Below are 26,287 nucleotides of genomic sequence, written 5' to 3' on the forward strand. Positions count from 1 at the left end.
TTATCACAGTCGAGGACACAAAAGAATGTTCCTATGTAGCATGGGTCAGTCCACTTTCAAAGCATCACCATTATCAATGAGAAATGAACTAAAGTCACAAAGAAACCTTATTTCAATGCTAACAGACCATGTTTGAACGACACGACAAATCTCTGCCACTATATCCTGTACATAGAACATCTGGTCTTGAAATCAATGTGCGTATAAATAGGTCAAATAGTCATGTGACTAAGTCATATGACAAATGCCTAGGGTCATCTCAAATGTGAGAATCTAAAATATGAAATATGTTTTTTTCATCGCTTTTGTTGCCCAAAAGAGCGTGGAAATCTCTGATACTTCGAATCAGCCATCCTGCATATTTCTAACATTCATCAAAACCACATTTCTGTTCGACAACTCATGAAACAGTCTAAATGCAGGATTGGTGTACCTTCCAAAACTCCAAAGACCCCAAAAATCAATTAGTTAAAAATAGTGACAATGTCACTGGTCGCTCCCATATAGTTATCAAAACAAGCTAAAATCAAGCTAAAAGATTTTTTTATCACAAATAGAAACAATTCCCCCAATAAAATAAAATTATACAAATTTCACCAGAATTTGATCAAATCTTACTGACGTCACCCGTAAAAACCTCTACACTAAGTTTCAACTCAATCGGACGTGTGGTTTCAGAGTTAAAAAAAATTTTTGATCAAAATGAAAAAATAGCCAAAAATGCAATATGCAAATTTCACCACGATTTGCCCAGATTTGAGAAAGGTCACTCCTATGCACTTCCATACCAAGTTTCAAATCAATCAGACTTGTGTTTTCAGAGAAGAAGATTTTTGACTAAAAATGGGAGAAAATTACAAAAAAATTCATGAAAACTAGCAAGTCCAAGATACTGACCCAAGATGTGCACAATCATTTCAGGTCAGCCCAAAGTACTTACATGCTAATTTTTCATCTAATCTGCTCAGTGGCTATTGAGATTTTCAATAAAATGTAAACTTGTAAACATATATACATATGGCTACGGGAGCTAACAAACGACCCAATGGTCGACAGAGCTCTGCTGTGTTATGAAGAGAGCAACGTTTTGTGACATATGTATTGATGAAGAAGGTTGAGATCTTTGATAGCTCATTTCAGGATGGCCTGACCTAAAATGGCAAAATTAGCTGCAAAAATACAAAATTGATGATTTCATCATAATTATGTATAAAATGTATACCAAATATCAAAGCTATCACATGAGTAACTTTTGAGAAACAAATATTTTGACCAAAAACGGCAAAACTGACCAAAAATACAAAAATTGAAGATTTCATCAAATTTCACTATATCACACTAAGAGAACCCCTAGGAACCTGTATACCAAATATCAAAGGCATCAGACAAGTAGTTTTTGAGAAACACATTTTTTGACCAAAAATGGCAAAAATTGCACCAAAAATACAAAATTGCAGATTTCATCATATATTCTGTATATCATATTTAGTTTATCTGTAGGAACCTGTATACCAAATATCAAAGCTGTGAGACGAGCGGTTTTGATGAAATAAATTTTTGACCAAAAATGACAAAAAAATTCCTTAAAAATACAGATTTGCTTATTTCATCATAATTTGAACAAATCCAAGTTGGGCTATCCCTAGGGACCTGTATACCAATATCAAAGCTGTCAGACGAGCGGTTTTGATGAAATAAATTTTTGACCAAAATGACAAAAAAATTCCTTAAAAATACAGATTGGCTTATTTCATTACAATTTGAACAAATCCAAGTTGGGCTATCCCTAGGGACCTGTATACCAAATATCAAAGCTGTCAGACGAGCGGTTTTGATGAAATAAATTTTTGACCAAAAATGACAAAAAATTCCTTAAAAATACAGATTTGCATATTTCATCACAATTTGAACAAATCCAAGTTGGGTTATCCCTAGGGACCTGTATACCAAATATCAAAGCTGTCTGACCAGCGGTTATGAAGAAGGAGATTTTTTACCAAAAACGCCTTTTTTGGCACTAATTTGCATATTTTTGGCAATGACAACTTCATTTGAACAAAATCTCATCTACAGCCCATCATCCATGTACACACCAAATATCAAGATGAAATGTGCAGCGGTTTTGGAGTTTTTGATGTTGACGGACAGACATACAGACATACAGACATACAGACATACAGACATACAGACATACATACATACAGACATTTTCCTAGCCTATAAGAATAGCTTCCATTGCCATATATACATATGGCTATGGGAGCTAAAAACGGGGGTTAGCAATATCCCAAAACTATCTAACCGCTACTCAGTTTAACTCCATTTTTATGAATCTGAACCTTAAACACAATCTGAATATCTGTACTAAATATCAATGCAGTCTATTCAGTGGTTTTTGACTTTTTGTCGTTTACGGAAAATTTTCACTGTCCGACATTAACTCAACCCATCACAATAACATGATGACATCCGGTCATTATGTTAAAAATTGTCCAAAAAATACAATATGCGAATTTCACCATAATTTTAATGATCCTATTTTGGTAATCACAAGGGACCAAACACTAAATAGTTTTAGAGAAGAAGATTTTTTTACTAAAATAGCAAAAAAATAGAGAAAACAAGCGACCTAGCGGCCGATATAGCTCCGCTGTGTTTATGTAAAGAATAACTATTTTTGACACATATCGATGAAGAAGATGGAAATCTTTGATAGCTCAATGCAGTGGCCAGAAAAAAGTGGCTAAAATAAGCTGCAAAAATACACAATTGAAGACTTCACCATACTTTGAATATATCACATTGGATCATCCCTATGAACATGTCAACCAAAGCTATCTGATGAGTAGTTTTTTGAGAATAAAATTTTCTGACCAAAAATGGCAACAATTGCCCCCAAAAATAAAAATGGCAGATTTCATCATAATTTTAAAAAGATCAAATTTAGTTCATCTATAGAAACCTGTACCAAATTTCAAAGCTACACTACTTTTTGAGAAACATGTTTTTGGGCAAGAAAAATTGCCCCGAAAATTCAAAATTGCAGATTTCATCATAATTTCAATAATATCATTTAGTTCATCTATAGAAACCTATACACCAAATTTCAAAGCTATCAGATGAGTTATTTTGGAAATACACATTTTTTGACCAAAAATGGCAAAAATTGCCCCAAAAATACAATATTACAGATTTCATCAGAAATTCAATATATATTACTTAGCTCTTCTGTAGAAATCTGTATACCAAATTTCAAAGCTATCAGACCAGTACTTTTTTAGAAACACATTTTTGACTAAAAATGGCAAAAATTGCCCCAAAATTACATAATTGCAGATTTCATCATAATTTCAATAAATATCATTAAGGTGATCTGTAGGAACCTGTATACCAAATTGCAAAGCTATTAGATGAGTGTTTTTGGAAATACACATTTTTTGACCAAAAATGGAAAAAATTGCCCCCAAAATACAAAATTACAGATTTCATTAGAAATTCAATATATATTACTTAGTTCATCTATGAAAACCTGTATACCAAATTTCAAAACTATCAGACCAGTACTTTTTGAGAAACACATTTTTTGACCAAAAATGGCAAAAATTGCCTTAAAAATGCAAATTTGCATATTTCTGCACAATTTGAACAAATCTGAAATATATCATCCCTAGGGACACATGTACCAAATATCAAAGCTATCTGACTTGTAGTTTTGAAGGAGAAGATTTTTAAACATTTTTTTTACCAAAAATGACAAAAATTGCCTTACAAATACAAATATGCAAATTTCACCACAATTTGAAAAAATCTGACTGAAGTCACCCTAAGTAAACTGCATATCAAATTTCAAAGTAATCGGACAAGCGGTTTCAGAGAAGAAGATTTTTTTACCAAAAACACCAAAAAATGCCCCAAAAATACAAAAATGCAAATTTCACCACGATTTGAACAAACTTAAGTGAGGTCACCCCAAGTGAAGTGCATATAAAATTTCAAAGCAATTGGACTTGCGGTTTCAGAGGAGAAGGCAATTGTTGACAGACGACGACGGACGATGACGACGGAAAATCAACCTATTTGATAAGCTCCGCGTCGCTGACAGCAGAGCTAACCAGATATGAACTGAAAATGCTCACGTGTTTCATACAGTTATGTGTAAATTTGAACCTTTGCCACATGTTTGCAACTTCATTGAAAGTATTATGATCAACATAATGAACAATAATCACCGCCGATTAATTCTCAAAGGTCATGAAGTATACAAATATGTAATTAGCTGAAAAAAATATTAAAGTTCTTTGACTGCTGTCATTGTATCACCATTTTATATAGCAAGTGTAATTACCGTTGGCCAAGTCCTTCAAGCCATATATGCCGAGCTGTGAAAGCTCATTAGATATGCAAATTGTAAATTAGCTGACATGAAAATGTGAAATGACTTTCGATATTGTTTTAACCAGGTATAATCATCAATGTTGTCATGTTTTGCCAACTTAGATCAAGTAAATCCCAGTATATATCCCTAATAAGCAAAGTTCATTAAATATGTAAATTAGGAATTGACTTAAGTAAAAATGCTTAATGATTGTCAATAATGTTGTATCATGGTATCTGCAATATATGTAGCAAGTTTTGTCAACTTTGGTCAAGTCAATTCAGATATATATCTCTGATTAGGAAAGTTCATTAAATATGCAAATTAGGAATTGGCTGAAGAGAAAATGCTTAATGACTTTCAATAATATTGTATTACAGTGTCTGAAATGTACATAGCAAGTTACATCAATTTTGATCAAGTCAATTCAGATGAATATCCCTAAGTATGAAATTCATTTAATATGCAAATTAGGAATTGGCTGAAGTAAGAACGTCTTTTGACTTTCAATAATGTTATATCACAGTATCTTTGATGTATATAGCAAGTTTCAATGACTAAAATCAAGTTAAATTGTGTTGCTACGTTATCTCTATATACCAAAAATCAGACCTGTAGCTCTATTGGCTGGCTCAGAATTAGATATGCGCATAATTAATGAGGTACAGGATGTGAGGTCATAAGGTCTCCCATCATACCAAATATGAAGGGTGTAGCACTTGGGGTTACTTAGTTATGGCCATATATGTATATTTGAGGTCAAAGGTCATTGGGGTCACATGACATTTTGTCAAAAAATTGTATTGCTAAGTTATCACTATATACCAAAAATCAGACCTCTAGCTCTATTGGCTGACTCAAAATTAGATATGTGCATAATTAATGAGGTACAGGATGTGATGTTATAAGGTCTCCCATCATACCAAATATGAAGGGTGTAGCACTTGTGGTTACTTAGTTATGGCCATATATGTATATTTGAGGTCAAAGGTCATCGGGGTCACATGACATTTTGTCAAAAAATTGTATTGCTAAGTTATCCCTATATACCAAAAATCAGACCTCTAGCTCTATTGGCTGGCTCAGAATTAGATATGCACATAATTAATGAGGTAAAGGATGTGATGTCATAAGGTCTCCCATCATACCAAATATGAAGGGTGTAGCACTTGTGGTTACTTAGTTATGGCCATATATGTATATTTGAGGTCAAAGGTCATCAAGTCACATGACATTTTGTAAAAAAATTTGTATTGCTAAGTTATCCCTTTATACCAAAAATCAGACCTCTAGCTCTATTGGCTGGCTCAGAATTAGATATGCACATAATTAATGAGGTACAGGATGTGGTGTCATAAGGTCTCCCATCATACCAAATATGAAGGGTGTAGCACTTGGGATTACTTAGTTATGGCCATATATGTATATTTGAGGTCAAAGGTCATTGGGGTCACATGACATTTTGTCAAAAAAATTGTATTGCTAAGTTATACCTATATACCAAAAATCAGACCTCCAGCTCTATTGGCTGGCTCAGAATTAGATATGCGCATAATTAATAAGGTACAGGATGTGTTGTCATAAGGTCTCCCATCATACCAAATATGAAGGGTGTAGCACTTGTGGTTACTTAGTTATGGCCATATATGTATATTTGAGGTCAAAGGTCATCGGGGTCACATGACATATTGTCAAAAAATGGTATTGCTAAGTTATCCCTATATACCAAAAATCAGACCTCTAGCTCTATTGGCTGGCTCAGAATTAGATATGCGCATAATTAATGAGGTACAGGATGTGATGTCATAAGGTCTCCCATCATACCAAATATGAAGGGTGTAGCACTTGTGGTTACTTAGTTATGGCCATATATGTACATTTGAGGTCAAAGGTCATCGAGATCACATGACATTTTGTCAAAAAATTTGTATTGCTAAGTTATCCCTATATACCAAAAATCAGACCTCTAGCTCTATTGGCTAGCTCAGAATTAGAAATGCATATAATAAATGAGTTGCGGGAAGATGCCAAGGTCAAAGGTCAAGTGGAATCCCAAAATTGTGGAGAGCATTTGGTCCCCTACTGGCCATTGTCCAATAGACGCTGGCTGTCTTGGACTTTAACATACGCCAGAATAAGCCATTGCCATAGCTTAGCTGCATAGGTATAGGGGAGGTCAAAGGTCATAGAAAAATCAGAAAAACAATACTTTAAAAATCTTCTTCTCAAAATTGGCAAGACCTGTGACTTTGATATTGGCATGAAGGAGCAAGGCTATAAGGTCTAACCAGGGTTGGGTTGGTAGCGGGTCGAGTTGTCTAGGGTCGAGTTGGTTAGGGGTCGAGATGTCCAGAAACCATGGTCATCATGCTTCCCATAGACTACCATGTATCACAAAAATTAAAACTGTGATAACTTCATTAATATGCAAGCCACGCCCACCAAAACCTTTTCAGTTCTAGCCATTTGAATTCTGAAGATGTCTACCAAATTTGACTGAAATACGTTCAGCCGTTTTTGAGATAATGGGGATACAGACACACGGACACACAGACACACACACACACACACAGACACACACACACACAGACAGACATGGCTAAACCATATGCTCACGTGTGTGAACACGTGAGCAAAAAATTCGTTAAAAATAGAAAGCAGCCAATATTGACATAAAAATCAATATGGTCAAATGAGTGTGGCCTAAGATACCTATAAACCAAATATGACAATGATCAGAGGAGTAGTTCCTGAATTCTTGATTTTTGACCATTTTCGCCTTTTTTCTACCTCATTTGCATATCTATGAGACTAACAAGTTCATTTTAACAAAGCATATCTACACTACATATGGCAGCGGTTCAGGAGTTTTTGATACGGATGGACATTCATCCATACATCCATACAGACAGCTCACAATCAGACTTTTTGAACCATATAACCTCCCAGTTGCCAGATATGTATGGCAAATGGGAGCTTAAATTGATTCTGCAAAATTAAAGAGTGATTTTTTAAACTACTTTTATTTTGTCAACAATAATTTTTGTTCAACTCCATAAAACATATCAAAATACACGGTAATTAGCTTGTCAACTGCATGAATAGACTACACATTTATTGTTGGCAAGTGGATTCCAGACTACTGTACAATTCAGATGTCAATAATCATGGTGCACATCATATGAACACATGCTGTGTTGACATGCTGTATAGTCGGTGTTTCAACATGCTTTACAGAGTAGAACAAGAATTGATGTTGACATACAAAACAGAAATAGTGAAAAAAATCATGAAAATTTGCAGCTGCTGACCCTTAAAGTTCAAGATGACCCTTAAACATTGCTAAATCCTTCCATTTTGAAGGAAAATCAGCAATAATATTACAAACTCAAGTCATGTAATTAACTGTCAACATATTATATGCGCTCTTTTTCTGATAATTTTCAAAGAAAGTCTATGGGGTCAAGTCTCTGTGATCATGTTAAGTGATCATTGACTGATGAACATGTACAGTTGTTTAGATTGCAAGCAAGCATTAAGGAGCATCAATCTCAAATAAAGCAGTAGCCATGTAACCTCCTTCCTTGTACCTAGTACTTCTGTGCTGTACGTTATAGAACGCTATGGGATATGATCTGCTGCATCAAGTTTGTTCTAGTCTGTAAGACTGAAATTGTAATCTAGTGAGTAAATTTCCTGGCAAGACGATCAGAAACCCGACACAGGCCTGTCACTCATTGCAACAATAAAGTAAATGAACATATTGAATCATGCCTCACCTCGTCTTTCATCTTCTGTTCTGAATTTCATGCTTGGATTTCTCATTCTTTTTTTCATTTGATTTTTGGAAAGACCTTCCGTGTTTTTGTCTTGTTCTAAAATGGACACAAGTGGTCTCTTAACTGCCTTCTGTTTTTCTTTAGCCTTGACAGCTTCCTCGGGGCTGTATGAAAAGCAAACAATTAACACACTATGACTTAAAATCAATGTAACAAGTCATCGTTGATGACACAGTCCCCACTTGTTAATGGGTGCTTTGATTACAGGTTCTCAGAGAGGATAGAATCCTCTTCATTAGGTCTGTGATAAAAATACTTTCGAATAAATTCGCTTGATACATGTCTGAGTTGTAGTTCAGGACTTAAAAAAATAGCGTCAATGACACTGTAGCTCCCATCCTGGACTATTTAGTGTTTGTTTTCTGGTCAGATATTTGAACATGTGTGAAAGGGATAAAGTGCATGAAGTGAAAATACTTAAATGAAATGTACTGGAGACAGTGAATATGTTTAATGTAATTATTCAGAATATAAAATGGAAAAAATACAGAATTAGATATATCGAATACTGTGATACAACCATTAACTCAACAAGTCATTTACAATGACATAGTCCCCACTTGTAATAGGAGTATTAGTCTTGATGGGGCAGGAAAATGTGGTCATTAAGAAGTATCACTGGGGTGTATATATTGAGATCTATGGGCACATAGGTCTATGTTGTTGTTCCCAATTTGAAAACATGAGGCATGTCTAAGTTATGGTTCTAAATCGGGAAAAAAGATCAGACCTCTAGCAGTATTGGCCAGCCAAGAAATACATATGCGCATTATAAATGAGGTACAAGATGTGACATCTTAAGGTCTAATATCCTATCAAAATTGGAGGGTATAGAACTTGTGGTTACTGAAATATGCATATATATGTATAATCAAGGTCAAAGGTCATCGAGGTCACATGACATTTTCAAAAAAAAAATTATATTGCTAATTAATCCCTATATGCCAAAAAATCAGATCTCTAGCTCTATTCGCTTGCCCAGAATTAGATGTGTACATAATTAATGAGGTAAAGCGTGTGTTGTCATAAGGTCTCCCATCCTACTAAATACAAAGGACATAGCACTTGTGGTTACTTATTTATTGACATAAACATATATTTTAGGTAAAAGGTCATCGAGGTCACATGACATTTGGTCAAAAAATTTCTCTCCTATAGTTATCCCTATATACCAAAAATCAGACATCCAGCTCTATTGGCTCGCTCAGAATGAGATATGCGCATAATTATTGAGGTACAGTATGTGGCGTCATAAGGTGTCCAATCATACCAAACATGAAGGGTGTAGCACTTATGGTTACCGAGTTATGGAAAAATATGTATATTTGAGGTCAAAGGTCACCGAAGTCACGTGACATTTTGTCAAAAAATTGTTTTGCTAAGTTATCCTATATACCAAAAATCAGACCTCTAGCTCTATTGGATCGCTCAAAATTAGATATGTGCATAATTAATGAGGTACAATATGTGGCGTCATAAGGTGTCCCATCATACCATACATGAAGGCTGTAGCACTTGTGGTTACTGAGTTATGGACAAATATGTATATATGAGGTCAAAGGTCACCGAGGTCACGTGACATTTTGTCAAAAAAATTGTATTGCTAAGTTATCCCTATATACCAAAAATCAGACCTCTAGCTCTATTGGCTCGCTCAAAATTAGATATGTGCATAATTAATGAGGTACAATATGTGGCGTCATAGAGTGTCCCATCATACCATACATGAAGGGTGTAGCACTTGTGGTTACTGAGTTATGGACAAATATGTATATTTGAGGTCAAAGGTCACCAAGGTCACGTGACATTTTGTCAAAAAAAATTGTTTTGCTAAGTTATCCCTATATACCAAAAATCAAACCTCTAGCTCTATTGGCTCGCTCAAAATTAGATATGTGCATAATTAATGAGGTACAATATGTGGCGTCACAAGCTGTCCCATCATACCATATATGAAGGGTGGTAGCACTTGTGGTTACTGAGTTATGGACAAATATGTATATTTGAGATCAAAGGTCATCAAGGTCACATGACATTTTGTCAAAATATCCGAGATATCTGCGTGAATGGATGGACTCACGGATGGACGAACAGACGGACATGACCCAATATATAAGCTCACTGGACTTCATCCGTGGGGACTAAAAATTGTGTCACTGCATCCTTTTGCAATATGAATACGTTGAGAAACTAAATTTTTATTTTTCGTGGCCTTATACATGGGAGTCTATGGAGATCTGCCTTATACATGGGAGTCTATGGTGTAAACTAAAAATATGCAAATTTCACCACGATTTGCCCAAACTTGGGAAAGGTCACTCCTATGCACTTCCATACCAAGTTTCAAATCAATCGGACTTGTGGTTTCAGAGCAGGAGATTTTTTGACCAAAAATGGGAGAAAATTACAAAAAATTCATGAAAAATAGCAAGTCCAAGATACTGACCCAAGATGCGCACAATCCTCTCATGTCAGCCCAAAGTACTTACATGCTAATTTTTCATGTAATCTGCTCAGTGGTTATTGAGTTTTTTCAATTTTGACTGTTTTTACATTTTTTCACTTAATTTGCATATTTTTGGCAATGACAACTTCATTTGAACAAAATCTCATCTACAGCCCATCATCCATGTACACACCAAATATCAAGATGAAATGTACAGCGGTTTTGGAGTTTTTGATGTTGACGGACAGACATACAGACATACAGACATACAGACATACAGACATACAGACACACAGACATACAGACATACATACATACAGACATTTCCCTAGCCTATAAGAATAGCTTCCATTGCCATATATACATATGGCTATGGGAGCTAAAAATCGTAATAAAATGGCCACATAGTGGCCATATTGGATCGTATCACAAACCAAATAAATGTGCATATGTATGACATAGGTCAATGTCCTTGTAGCAAATTTGATTAAAATTGGTTGAGATATGCCTGAGTTATGGCTTTGTACATGAAAAAAATCATAACAAAATGGCCGCACAGCAGCCGTATTGGATCGTATCACAAAACAAATTAAGATGCATATGTATGACATTGGTCAATCTCCTTGTACCAACTTTGAATAAATTTGCTTGATACATGTCTGAGTTATGGTTCTGGACATGAAAAAACGTAATAAATCGGCCACATGGCGGCCATATTGGATCGTATCACAAAACAAGTCAATGTGCATGTGTATGACATAGGTCAATGTCCTTGTACCAAGTTTGAATAAAATTGGTTGAGATATGCCTGAGTTATGGCTCTGTTCATGAAAAAATCGTAACAAAATGGCCGCACGGTGGCCATATTGGATCACAAAACAAATTGATGTGCATAGCTATGACATTGGTCAATGTCCTTGTACCAACTTTGAATAAAATCTGTACAAAAATGCCTGAGTAATGGCTCTGTACATGAAAAAATCGTAATAAAATGGTCGTCTGGCGGCCATATTGGATCGTATCACAAAACAAATTAATGTGCATAGCTATGACATTGGTCAATGTCCTTGTACCAATTTTGAATAAAATCGGTTGAGATATGCCTGAGTTATGGCTCTGTACATGAAAAAATCGTAATAAAATGGCCGCCTGGCGGCCATATTGGATCGTATCACAAAAAGAATTGACGTGCATGTCTATGACATTGGTCAATGTCCTTGTACCAACTTTGAATAAAATCAGTTGAAACATGCCTGAATTATGGCTCTGTACATGAAAAAATCGTAATAAAATGGCCGCCTGGCAGCCATATTGGATCGTATCACAAAACAAATCAACGTGCATCTGTATGACATATGAAGTAATCCTTGTACCAAGTTTGAATGAAATCGTTTCAGGCATCTCTGAGATATCTGCGTGAACGGACGGACGGACGCACGGACGGACGGACGCACGCACAGACGCACGCACGCACACACGCACGGACATGACCAAACCTATAAGTCCCCCCGGACGGTGTCCGTGGGGACTAATAAAAAGTGTAGCATATGAAAGTAAAAAAAGATGGAAATAAATAGGAAATCTAGCTACCATGTACCATTTTAGGATATTTCATACATCATAATTAACATCATAAATAAACATTGACCACATGATGTTAATAGCATTGACCATACCCGATGATAAACCAAAGCGCTTTAGCCAAAACAAGGGTAATCTCATAGAATCTTGAATACAGTCTTTCCTGGAACCCTAAAAGTAAAATTTAAACACTGAACAAGCGACCTAGCGGCCATATATATATGTGTTTTAAAGAAAATAACTGTCTTTGACAAATGTGTTGCTGAAGAAGGTGGAAATCTTTGATAACTCATTTCAGTGGCCTGACAAAAAATAGCAAAAATAGCAAAATTACACAATTGAAGATTTCATCATAATTTGAACACTGAACATATCACATTGTGATCATCCCTAGTAACATGTCAAAAAATGTTATAAGACTAATAGTTGTTGGAGAATCAATTTTTTTGACCAAAAATGGCACAAATTAATAAATAGACTAATTAAGTGTAAGGTTAAGTTAAGGATATCTGGCAAAAGCAAAAATCATACACTAATTAAAAGTATGGCCAATTGAATGAAAGCTATCTGAAATATATCTGATAATTAAGGCAATTAAGCTCTGGGCAAATTTTAGGAGATTGGAATGAAATATAAGCGACCTAGCGGCCGATATAGCTCCGCTGTGTTTATGTTGTGAATAACTATTTTTGACACATGTTGATGAAGAAGGTGGAAATCTTTGATAGCTCAATGCAGTGGCCAGAAAAAAGTGGCTAAAATAAGCTGCAAAATACACAGCTGAAGATTTCATCATAATTTGAATATATCACATCGGATCTTCCCTGAGAACATGTCAACCAAAGCTATCTGACGAGTAGTTTTTTGAGAATAAAATTTTCTGACCAAAAATGGCAAAAAAAAATACCATCAATGACACTGTACCTTCTCTAATGTGTGGCCAGGTCAGGTAATTGGTTGGGTTGTTGGCATGGAGTTGTTGGCAAATGGTTGATGATGTAGGAGCATGAGGTGGGATATGGACCCAAAGAACCCAAAAGATTATTAAATATATCAGTCAAAAAAATTCTAAGCTACAGTATAAACTGCCTAAAGATAGTTCAACGTGGAAAAAAACTTAAATAATTTAGAAATAAGATTTAACAGTCCAAAATAGTAATGACGCACTTCCCTGCTGACCTGAGTGTATGTGAAATACACAACCAGGCATCTGTAAATTAAATGTATACCAAGTGAACATTTTAAGTCACTTTTAACTGTTTTTAATGGAATTAAAGAATATATGGCAATGTAAAGAATATACGCAAAAAGTGTTTAAAAGTAAATTTCTTTTCAAAAAATAATTTAAAATGTGACCAAAGGATTTTTATTCTTTGAGTTTACAAATTCAGACATTGCTGAAAAATAAAAAAAAATTGGCAGAATTAGTCTTTGTGATGTAAAATTATGGGTTGACATCACGATAACTGTTAATCTGTTTGAAGTACTAATATACTATAATTTAAAAAAGAAAAGTTCATGCAGAAACGGTAACATATATTGTCAGCAATGTAGTGTTAATTTTGACTTTACATCAAAATATGCCTTTTCCGGATACCAAATATATGGGGCGAAATATTAAAATCAGCCATGTTCAGCAAAATCCACACAACAGCATTGATCCTTTTCTAATTTGATTTGATTTGATTTGCTTATGTTATCCTTGTATGACAGTCAGTACAATATGGAACTTGAACACAACACAGTGAATAAGTATGCTGTCAATGGAATGGTGTGGCTGCATCCACATGCAGCAATAGGAGTGCCTTTGTCTCTCACCCCTCATTTCCAACCTGTCCCATTCCTGAAAAAATAGTTTGGTCTTATATTTATAATGTTAATAATTTCTGTATTTGTTAAAATGTGCACATCTCAAAACAACTTTTGATCATAAACATTTTCATTGTTTTTTATGGCTGACCAGTCAGTTAACCTGTTTATTTTGAATATTTGCGCATTTTTCCTCAGTATTTGACATTTTCACAATACCTTCTTATTCAATTTGTCATTTTCTAAAAGTTAAAATGCTCCTTTGTGTGGTCAAGCTTTCCACAAGCATCAAATGTGGTATATCATATAGGAAGGTCTGCCTCTAGAGGGCGGATATCATGAACGGTGTTTGTTAGTTATATCCTCCACATAATAAAACTTCTGATTGTACTGTAAACTATGGAAATCCAGTCACGACATGCGACATGCGACCTGCGACTTCAAAACTGCGACCTGCGTCCTGCTTGTTTGTCAAACTGAGACCTACGTCCTGCATGTTTTGGTTTTTTTTTGGTTTTTTTTATAATATTTTTTATTTTATTTTATCAATAACAAAGACAAAGACTGGCAAAGACTGTTACAAAAGTCTAAACCAAAGGCAAAAAAGAAATACTACAGATACTGCAAGGACAATATTGAAAATGGATACATTCATTGTACAGAGCTGGTTTCATTTTCAGAGAGATAGGAGGAACTATGCGGCAAATTCCTTCCATTTGTCTTTATAAATTGACACTGTGTTCTTTCTTTTTGAAATAAAAAATTCTAGTCTTTGAATATGTCTGACTTTAATTCTCAATATCTGAAACGTTGGTGCTTCTTTTTAAGTTTACAGTCATAATATACTTTTTGTACACCAGTACTATGTTATTGAGTAAATCTGACCAATTTTTTTCACCCACAATAATCTGTCTTTGTGTTGGATTGTTTGGACAATTTAAAGTTGCGTGCCATAATTTGCACATATCTTTCCATACACTTTTAACAATGTCACATTCCACAAACAAGTGAACAATTGTCTCAGGGACTAATTGACAAAAAGTACATAGGTCTGAACTTACTAAATGGGACTTCATTTTAAAAAGCGATGCATTTGTATAAATAATATTGTGGTTAAGTCTCCGTTGAAAATCACAAAGTGTACTACAGATAGTTACTTTGAAAGGCATTTTGTATATAAACTTCCAATCTAAATCCTCTTGGAAAATTCTGATAAAGAAAAATTGACTTCTTGGACTGACAAAATAAGAATCAGATATCATATCTCGAAGCAATTTTGAAGAAGATTTTTTAAGTGAAAGCGACAAATTCTGACCATGTACCATAACAGCATTTTCAGGTCGCACACAAACTGCTTGATGAATTTTCAGGTATTTAGGTATAGCAGATATTAGCCCTTGCCACTGTAAAAAGTTAATTTTGTTTATCCCAAGATTTCTAAAGAAATTCCAGTCTTTAAAATTGCCTTCAGAGGTAAAAATATCTGAGATATAGACAATTCCAAGTTTGTAGAAGTCATTTAAAAATATACTTTTGCCATTAATCAAAATATTTTTGTTATTCCATATTATTTCAAAAGGTGGGGGTAAATCAATTTGTGAAAAGGAATTCCATAATTGTAATATCTCTTTCAAAAAAGGAGGAAATTTTACACCAAGTGCCTTTAGTGAGTAAGTGCACTTAAAGATAAAAGGTCCACCAACTGGTTTCAAACAGTAATCAAAGACCAATTTCCAAGGATGAAAACGTGAGAAAAGATAGTGTTTGACCCAGGTCACTTTTAAAGCCTTTTGCAGAGCAACTATATCCAACATTCTGAGTCCACCTTGGCCTATGTCAACTATCATAGTGTCACGTGCTACTCTATCGTGACCCTTCCATATAAAGGAATAGATTTTAGAATTTAAAATTCTTAAATCTCTCTGATCAACATTGATGTGAGAGAAAATGTACAAACTTTGGAAAAACAAGGGTCTTTACAATTTGCAACCTACCAATTAGAGAAAGGGAACGTCCTTTCAACAGCTTAGAACATTTGATAACCTTTCAAATGGTGCACTCAAATTCATTTTATATGCAGCTACAGTATTTTAAGAGAAAAAACACCCACAATCTTAATAGGCGACATAGGCCATTTCACCCCGAACGGTCTATCCTTACAATGCTTTGATTTTCCTAACCACAGTGCTTCAGTTTTATCAAGATTCACATGTAAACCAGAAATCACAGAAAACTTTGTGAGGAGACAAAGGAGGTTATTTGCTGACTGTACATCACTGAGAAAACATGTTAAATCATCCGCATACGCTGAGCTCTTAATTTCTTGGTTCTCTACTACAATACCATGAATGTTATCGTCATATTGCATTTTTACCAAAAGAAGGTCCAAAGAAATAATAAAAAGAATTGGAGAGAGTGGGTCCCCTTGTCTAACTCCCCTAGTTAAATTGAAATATCTTGTAGAAAGACCCCTATTCATAACACAGCTAGACAGATTTTTATAGACGGTATATACCCACTTCATAAGTGAAAGGGCAAAATTAAATAGTTCGAGGGATTTAAACTTAAATTCCCATTCAAGGCTATTAAAAGCTTTTTGAAAATCAATTTCCAAGAGAATACCTTCAATATCTGTGTCTTTAGTAAAGTTCATAATACCATCAATTAAACGAATACATTGACCAATTGTTCTATTTTTAACAAAAGCTGTTTGAGCCATGCTGATAATACTATCTAGCACTTTATCCATCCTATTGGCAATACATCTAGCTGATATTTTATAGTCAGTATTCAATAATGTAATAGGACGCCAATTAGAAATATATCTTTTGTCTTTCCCTTTTTTTTCAACTAAAGTAATGACCCCTACGTTCTGCATGTTTGTCAAACTGCAACCTGCGACTTCCGGGTGCACTGGCCTAGCTGCCACCTGCGAGTTTGAAACTGCAACCTGCGAGATCACGACCTGATCCATGATTTTAGGTATTTGGTGTTTATTGAGAGTATGAAAAGCAGTCACAAATAATATCAGTGATAGGTGGTGTCATTAAGGAAAGAGATGAGCTTCGATGACACAGCTGTGTTGGCCTACGTGTTGTTCGGTTGCTTTCAAAGTCCGGTTTCAAAGGGACAATGCTCAACTGATCACCGATTTTCATGAATAAAATTTGTTTTGATAGGCCTACTTCAACAAGCATGTTGTCATATATGTTGTTTCCTATAAAAGTGGTGGCTATTTCACAGATCGAAATGACCTAGTTTAGGCCTAAAGAAGTATTCTGTGGTTGTTGTACTTCGATTCGGTGACCATGCACCCCACCCAGCCTTAATGCAAGATTAATCGAACGTGGCTAAAACAACAGGAAATGTCCAGTCACATCGCAAGCACAGTTCGCCGCACGAATTACGCAACTAGAACACAAGCGAACAAACGAAGAAACAAAGAAAACACTAGTCTTCACAACGAAAACTATAGCAACAATATATATAAGAACACAAGCTATGAATGTGCGAAAACTGGGAACACATAGACAAGGACGAAACACTATACCCTGAATGAAATATTTCCACAACAACCGATCATCGCATACAAAAGAAATCCAAACATTAGCGATATACTGATACTGTCCGAAGTCCACGGCATTTGGAACAAGGCAAGAAAAAAATATACACAAAACGATCCAAACATAATATTCTAGTTTCCCTGCTAGAAAAACAAGAGATCAACATCATAGACACAATCTATAAAAATACCACAATTACACGGTGTCGCTCAAATTTGATCAGAAATGGTATATACCAGTATGGGTTACCAATGATCAACAATAAATGTTGTTTCTATCTGTTCAGTGGCGGAAAATTCTATGTTGATGTTACGACAATGATTTCTGCACAGTACAACCAGAAAAACAACAAGAAATATTTAAACCAGAAAAACAAGAATGACAAAAGTAATTAAGGTCTGAAACTTTAGGTACTGGAGGTCAACTTTAGCAACATGCATAGCAGAAACAAGCCCCTCTTAGTTTGAGTAAAGACGGTCTTCCTCCCCCCCCCCCCCCCACCTCTACTGTCTATGGTTTCAGCAGGTCTGTTAATATGTAACAGTTCATAAACAATGACAGGAAATGACTCAAGATCAATGGAGTTGGCCTGTTTCTTGCTGGCATGCCATCACTCCTGCACATTTGCAGGATTTTACTTTTTCTTACCTCATTTGCACATTTTTGACACTGATGTGTTCATTTGAACAAATTCACATCTCAACCCCTGCATCTACCTGTACACCACATACTGAGATGGTAGCTCTGGCGGTATGGGAGCCTTTGTGTGTGACGGACATACATCCGCACATACATACCCACAAATATACAGACATACAGACGCCACCGACTCATCATATAAGCTCTTTTTGGTATTTATATACAAAACAAGTCATCGTTGATGACACAGTCCCCACTTGTAAATGGGTACTTTGATTACAGGTCCTCAGAGAGGATAGAGTCCTCTTCATTAGGTCTGTGATAAAAATACTTTTGAATAAATTCGCTTGATACATGTCTGAGCTGTAGTTCAGGACATGAAAAAATCGTAATAAAATGGCCACATGGCGGCCTTATTGGATCATATCACAGAACAAATCTATGTGCATATGTATGACAGACATCCAGCTCTATGGGTTTGCTCAGAATTAGATATACGCATAATTAATGAGGTACAGTATGAAGCATCATAAGGTCTCCCATCATACCATATATGAAGGGTGTAGCACTTGTGGTTACTGAGTTATGGACAAATATGTATATTTGAGGTCAAAGGTCATCGAGGTCATGTGACATTTTGTCAAAATAATTGTATTGCTAAGTTATCCCTATATACCAAAAATCAGACCTCTAGCTCTATTGACTCGCTCAAAATTAGATATGCACATAATTAATGAGGTACAATATGTGGCGTCATAAGCTGTCCCATCATACCATACATGAAGGCTGTAGCACTTGTGGTTACTGAGTTATGGACAAATATGTATATTTGAGGTCAAAGGTCATCGAGGTCATGTGACATTTTGTCAAATAATTGTATTGCTAAGTTATCCCTATATACCAAAAATCAGACCTCTAGCTCTATTGACTCAGTCAAAATTAGATATGCACATAATTAATCAGGTACAATATGTGGCGTCATAAGCTGTCCCATCATACCATATATGAAGGGTGTAGCACTTGTGGTTACTGAGTTATGGACAAATATGTATATTTGAGGTCAAAGGTCACCAAGGTCACATGACATTTTGTCAAAAAAATTGTATTGCTAAGTTATCCCTATATACCAAAAATCAGAACTCTAGCTCTATTGGCTCGCTCAAAATTAGATATGCGCATAATTGATGAGGTACAATATGTGGCGTCATAAGCTGTCCCATCATACCATATATGAAGGGTGTAGCACTTGTGGTTACTGAGTTATGGACAAATATGTATATTTGAGGTCAAAGGTCACCAAGGTCACATGACATTTTGTCAAAAAAATTGTATTGCTAAGTTATCCCTATATACCAAAAATCAGACCTCTAGCTCTATTGGCTCGCTCAAAATTAGATATGCGCATAATTAATGAGGTACAATATGTGGCGTCATAAGCTGTCCCATCATACCATATATGAAGGGTGTAGCACTTGTGGTTACTGAGTTATGGACAAATATGTATATTTGAGGTCAAAGGTCATCGAGGTCATGTGACATTTTGTCAAAATAATTGTATTGCTAAGTTATCCCTATATACCAAAAATCAGACCTCTAGCTCTATTGACTCAGTCAAAATTAGATATGCACATAATTAATCAGGTACAATATGTGGCGTCATAAGCTGTCCCATCATACCATATATGAAGGGTGTAGCACTTGTGGTTACTGAGTTATGGACAAATATGTATATTTGAGGTCAAAGGTCACCAAGGTCACATGACATTTTGTCAAAAAAATTGTATTGCTAAGTTATCCCTATATACCAAAAATCAGAACTCTAGCTCTATTGGCTCGCTCAAAATTAGATATGCGCATAATTGATGAGGTACAATATGTGGCGTCATAAGCTGTCCCATCATACCATATATGAAGGGTGTAGCACTTGTGGTTACTGAGTTATGGACAAATATGTATATTTGAGGTCAAAGGTCACCAAGGTCACATGACATTTTGTCAAAAAATTGTATTGCTAAGTTATCCCTATATACCAAAAATCAGACCTCTAGCTCTATTGGCTCGCTCAAAATTAGATATGCGCATAATTAATGAGGTACAATATGTGGCGTCATAAGCTGTCCCATCATACCATATATGAAGGGTGTAGCACTTGTGGTTACTGAGTTATGGACAAATATGTATATTTGAGGTCAAAGGTCACCAAGGTCACATGACATTTTGTCAAAAAAATTGTATTGCTAAGTTATCCCTATATACCAAAAATCAGACCTCTAGCTCTATTGGCTCGCTCAAAATTAGATATGCGCATAATTAATGAGGTACAATATGTGGCGTCATAAGCTGTCCCATCATACCATATATGAAGGGTGTAGGACTTGTGGTTACTGAGTTATGGACAAATATGTATATTTGAGGTCAAAGGTCACCGAGGTCACGTGACATTTTGGAAAAAAAATAGTATTGCTAAGTGATCCTTATATACTAACCAGATATGAACTGTAAATGCTCACGTGTTTCATTATATATTGAAGTTATGTGTAAATTTGAACCTTTGCCACATGTTTGCAACTTCATTGAAATTATTATGATCAACATAATGAACAATAATCACCGCTGATTAATTCTAAAAGGTCATGAAGTATACAAATATGTAATTAGCTGAAATAAAAATATTAAAGTAATTTTACTGCTCTTATTGTATCACCACTTTATCTAGCAAGTGTAATTACCGTTGGCCAAGTCCTTCAAGCCATATATGCCGAGCTATGAAAGCTCATTAGATATTTATATATAATCCCATGGTATTTTTCTCTGTTTGACGTCATCGTATACGAGTGTTTTCGCGGAGCCGTACAACTTCGAGCCGAAGGCGAGAAGTTGTGAGGCTCCGCGGAAAACACGAGTATACGATGACGTCAAACAGAGAAAAATACCATGGGATTATATATTTATCACATGAACAGTCTTCTTATTTTTCTTTTGACGTAGATGGATCAAAATTATCGTAACAAATTGCATGAATTTCGTCGCGATTTGTGTTTTACTTACGCGGATTACTTTCATTTAAAGAGTAAAGCGGCCCGTCACCCAGGAGATACTTTCATTCATAAATCCCATCAAGCTGAAATTTGCTACACTAAAGGGTATCTCCACCAACCAGACGTACGGATTCGGTCACGTGAACGTGTCAATCATTGTCTCGCGCTGTACGGATGCCAAGGCAAGTTGGCCATTGGCGGACATAGCTTTCACCGTGCTAGCGACGGATAATCATAGTATTCAGAGTTACTTAGAATATTTACAATTATATTTATGAAGTAAATGAGACGACACGATCGAAACAGTAATTCTCATTCTCAGAGATGCCGTGGCTTTCAAAATATCACACAAGTTTATGACCTTTGTGAGCGCGAAAGATTCCATTCGATGACACACTCATTGCATGTCTGTGCCCACAACGTTGCCGTCACCGGTCTCTGCCGCATGCCGGTGTCAACTCGTCCGGCAACTCGTCAATCCCGATCTCGGTCTTCAATGTTTTCGTCTTACGAACTTTGATGTTTGCATTGACACTTATCTCGTTCATGGATACATCCTAATTTTGTTGACGGAAACTCTGTTTTGAGTGTTGTCTGAGTCAACTTTCGAAGTACATGGGATTCCATAGCGCTGCACACAGCTCGACAGCTTATGTCTTCGCGCCCACTATATACAGCATTATGCCACGCTGCAAGTTTGATTCCGAGCGAGACTTTACGGAGTTTTTGTGTGATTAAGGAAATTGATCGTTGTTTAATAGTCGACTGACTTTAGGCTTGTGCCTCCTATGTCGCTTTCCTGAAGATTATACTATACTCATTTATTCAGTTTGAGGTGTAGGTTTCGGTTTTATCGCCAACCGGGATCGCCAGGTACGACGTCCACACGACTCGACTGGAGCCGAGACGTTACTGAGCCATTAAAATAACGATCGTCGGTATCTCCATTCGATTCTCGGGAAAAGCTATTGTTTTAGCGACTTGAAATTTCGTTGGACAAATATGCCTTCTATGTTTCCATGTCTGGATTTATCGGGTCACCTTTTTGTAAAAATAACGTTCGAGCTAGCACGGCATCTATCACAACAAATCTGTTCGTGTCGCGACGCCTGCATGTGTGAACGGTACCGTGAAAGAAAAAAGTTCCGGTTGATGACGTACAACAGGGGTAATTCGGATTTCTTATCCGTCCTGTTCTACGTCACACAGGTGGGAATTCGGGCCAGTTCATGTGATAAGCAAATAAATAAGCTGACATGAAAATGTGAAATGACTTTCGATATTGTTTTGATCTAGTACCTGGTATAATCATCAATGTACATAGCATGTTTTGCCAACTTTGATCAAGTAAATCCCGGTATATATCCCTAATAAGCAAAGTTAATTAAATATGTAAATTAGGAAGTGGCTTTAGTAAAAATGCTTAGTGATTGTCAGTAATGTTGTATCATGGAATCTGCAATATGTGTAGCAACTTTTGTCAACTTTGGTCAAGTCAATTCAGACATATATCTCTAATTAGGAAAGTTCATTAAATATGCAAATTAGGAATTGGCTGAAGAGAAAGTGCTTGATAACTTTCAATAATATTGAATTATAGAGTCTTTAATATACATAGTAAGTTTCATCAATTTTGATCAAGTCCATTAAGATAAATATACCTAATTATGAAAATTCATTTAATATTAAAATTAGGTTTTGGCTGAGGTAAAAATGTCTTTTGACTTTCAATAATGTTATATCACAGTATCTTTGATGTATATAGTAAGTTTCAACAACTACAATCAAGTTAATTCAGATATATATCCCTAATTGGGAAAGTTCATTAAATATGCAAATTCGGAATTGGCTGAAGTAAAAATGTTTAATGACTTTCAAAAATGTTGTATCATAGTGGCTTTAATACATGTAGCAAGTTTCATCAACTTTGGTCCAGTCATTTCAAATATATATTCCTAATTAACAAAGTTCATGAAATATGCAAATTAGGAATTGGCTGAAATTAAACGCTTAATGACTTTCAATAATGTTAAATCATAGTATCTTCAATATACATACCAAGTTTGGTTAATTTTGATCAAGTCAAATCAGACATATATCCCTGACTAGTAAAGTTCATTAAATATGCAAATTAGCATTTATCTTTCATGTCACCCTTAATGGTTCCCACTGCTGATATATCTTGGTGTGATCAACAATTGTAGCAAATCTCATCAAATTTTGTGTAGTCGTTTTTAATATATATCCATTTTTTCTAAAATCATTAATTATGCAAATGAGCAAAAAGTATGCAAGCCAGACCCACCAAAAACTAATCAGTTCTTGCCATTTGCTAACTGAATATATGTACCAGATTTGATTCTGATCTGATAAGCCGTTTTTGAGATAATGGACCAACAGATAGACAGACAGACAGACAGACAGACAGACAGACACACAGACGGACAGACAGACAGACAGACAGACATCGCTGCATCATATGCCCTCGTGTGTAAACACGTGAGCAAAAAATCAGACCTCTAGCTCTATTGGCTCGCTCAAAATTAGATATGTGCATAATTAATGAGGTACAATATGTGGCGTCATAAGCTGTCCCATCATACCATATATGAAGGGTGTAGCACTTGTGGTTACCGAGTTATGGACATATATATATTCGAGGTCAAAGGTCACCAAGGTCACATAACATTTTGTCAAAATATCTGAGATATCTGCGTGAACGGATGGACTCACGGACGGACATGACCCAATCTATAAGCCCCCTGGACTTCATCCGTGGGGACTAAAAACTGTGTCACTGCATCCTTTTTGCAATATGAATACGATGAGAAACTAAATTTTTATTTTTCTTGGCCTTATACATGGGAGTCTATGGACTGCCTTATACATGGGAGTCTATGGACTGCCTTATACATGGGAGTCCATGGAGGTGAAAACTAAAAAGTCCTCTAACACGGCCAAATTTGATCGCATTGTGAAACAAATCAAAGTGCATCTGTATGGGGTAGGGTACTATCCTTGTGCAAAGTTTGAAAGAAATTGACCAGGGCATCACTGAGATATCTGCGTGAATGCACGGACGCACGGACGCACACACGCACGCATGCACATGACCAAACCTATAAGTCCCCCGGACGGTGTCCGTGGGGACTAACCAAATATGAGCCAAAAATAAGAAAGAGATATACATAGGCGACTGAGGAAGAGACCGAACTGGTTTCGAAATGTGGGGTCAAAGGGTCACGGTTGTCTTAGACACACTCGACTACGCCCATGTCTGGCCATGGCTTAACGACTCGTTTGTTAATTTTCACACTAACAGCCAAAACACAACTCAGACACTAAACACACCAAAGCACATACAAGACGAGATGGCTGATGTGTGAAGCCACTTTCCCTTTATTACATCGCACTTGTGAAGTCGCAGGTCGCAGTTTGACAAACATGGATGTCGCTGTTGTGAAGTCGTAGGTTACACCTAGGTCCAAATGCCGAAGTCGCAGGTCGCACGTTTCAAACTCGCAGGACGCAGGTCGCAGTTTCGAAGTCGCAGGTCGCATGTCGTGACCGGATTTCCATAGTAAACATTGAACATGGCCGACGTCCTATTTTCCTGTCCAAAACTTTTCACTCATTTTCGTTCATATGACTCTGACACTCCAGGAAACAATTGGGAAGAAAGAGTTATCTTGAAATATTGAGGTACTCGCCGACATTTTGCAAAATAAAATGAGAACCAGATATGAACTGAAAATGCTCACGTGTTTCATTATATATTGCAGTTATGTGTAAATTTTAACCTTTGCCATATGTTTGCAACTTCATTGAAAATATTATGATCAACATAATGAGCAATAATCACCGCCGATTAGGTCATGAAGTATACAAATATGTAATTAGCTGAAATAAAAATATTAAAGTTCTTTTACTGCTGTCATTGTATCACCACTTTATATAGCAAGTGTAATTACTGTTGGCCAAGTCCTTCAAGCCATATATGCCGAACTGTGAAAGCTCATTAGAGATGCAAATTATAAATTAGCTGATATAAAAATGTGAAAAGACTTTTGATATTGTTTTAACCTGGTATAATCATCAATGTACATAGCATGTTTTGCCAACTTTGATCAAGTAAATCCAGTATATATCCCTAATAAGCAAAGGTCATTAAAAATGTAAATTAGGAATTGGCTTAAGTAAAAATGCTTAATGATTTTCAACAATGTTGTATCATGGTATCTGCAATATATGTAGCAAGTTTTGTCAACTTTGGTCAAGTTAATTCTGATATATATCTCTAATTAGGAAAGTTCATTTAATATGCAAATTAGGAATTGGCTGAAGAGAAAATGCTTAATGACTTTCAATAATATTGTATTATAATGTCTTTAATGTACATAGCAAGTTTCATCAATTTTGATCAAGTCAATTCAGATATATATCCCTAATTGTGAAAATTTCTTTAATATGCAAATTGGGAATTGGCTGAAATAAAAATGTCTTTTGACTTTCAATAATGTTATATCACAGTATCTTTGATGTATATAGCAAGTTTCAAGTACTAAAATCAATATAATTCAGCTATATATCCCTAATTAGGAAAGTTCATTAAATATGCAAATTGGGAATTGGCTGAAGTAAAAATGCTTAATGACTTTCAAGAATGTTGTATCATAGTTGCTTCAATACATGTAGCAAGTTTCATCAACAATGGTCCAGTCAATTCAAATATCCCTAATTAGCAAAGTTCATTAAATATGCAAATTGGGAATCGGGTGAAGTTAAAATGCTTAACGACTTTCAATAATGTTAAATCATAGTATCTTAAATATACATACCAAGTTTGGTCAATTTTGATCCAGTCAAATCAGATATATATCCCTGACTAGTAAAGTTCATTAAATATGCAAATTAGCAACTATCTTTCATGTCACCCCTTAATGCTTCCCACTGCTGATATATCTTGGTGTGATCAACATTTGTAGCAAATCTCATCA

At 35.6% G+C, this 26,287-nt stretch overlaps 1 protein-coding gene across 1 annotated transcript in view; it reads right to left on the reverse strand.

The window, feature by feature from the left end:
- The window catches only part of LOC139152173 (tRNA-dihydrouridine(16/17) synthase [NAD(P)(+)]-like), an 83,978-nt gene that overhangs the window by 9,426 nt on the left and 48,265 nt on the right, over positions 1 to 26,287 (reverse strand). Inside the window, exon 10 of the mRNA XM_070725293.1 lies at positions 8,155 to 8,318. Coding sequence (XP_070581394.1) covers positions 8,155 to 8,318 — 164 coding nt within the window. The remainder of the gene's footprint in view (positions 1 to 8,154; positions 8,319 to 26,287) is intronic.

This window comes from Ptychodera flava, chromosome 15, assembly GCF_041260155.1.
Source record: "Ptychodera flava strain L36383 chromosome 15, AS_Pfla_20210202, whole genome shotgun sequence".
Classification (NCBI taxonomy): Eukaryota; Metazoa; Hemichordata; class Enteropneusta; family Ptychoderidae; genus Ptychodera; species Ptychodera flava.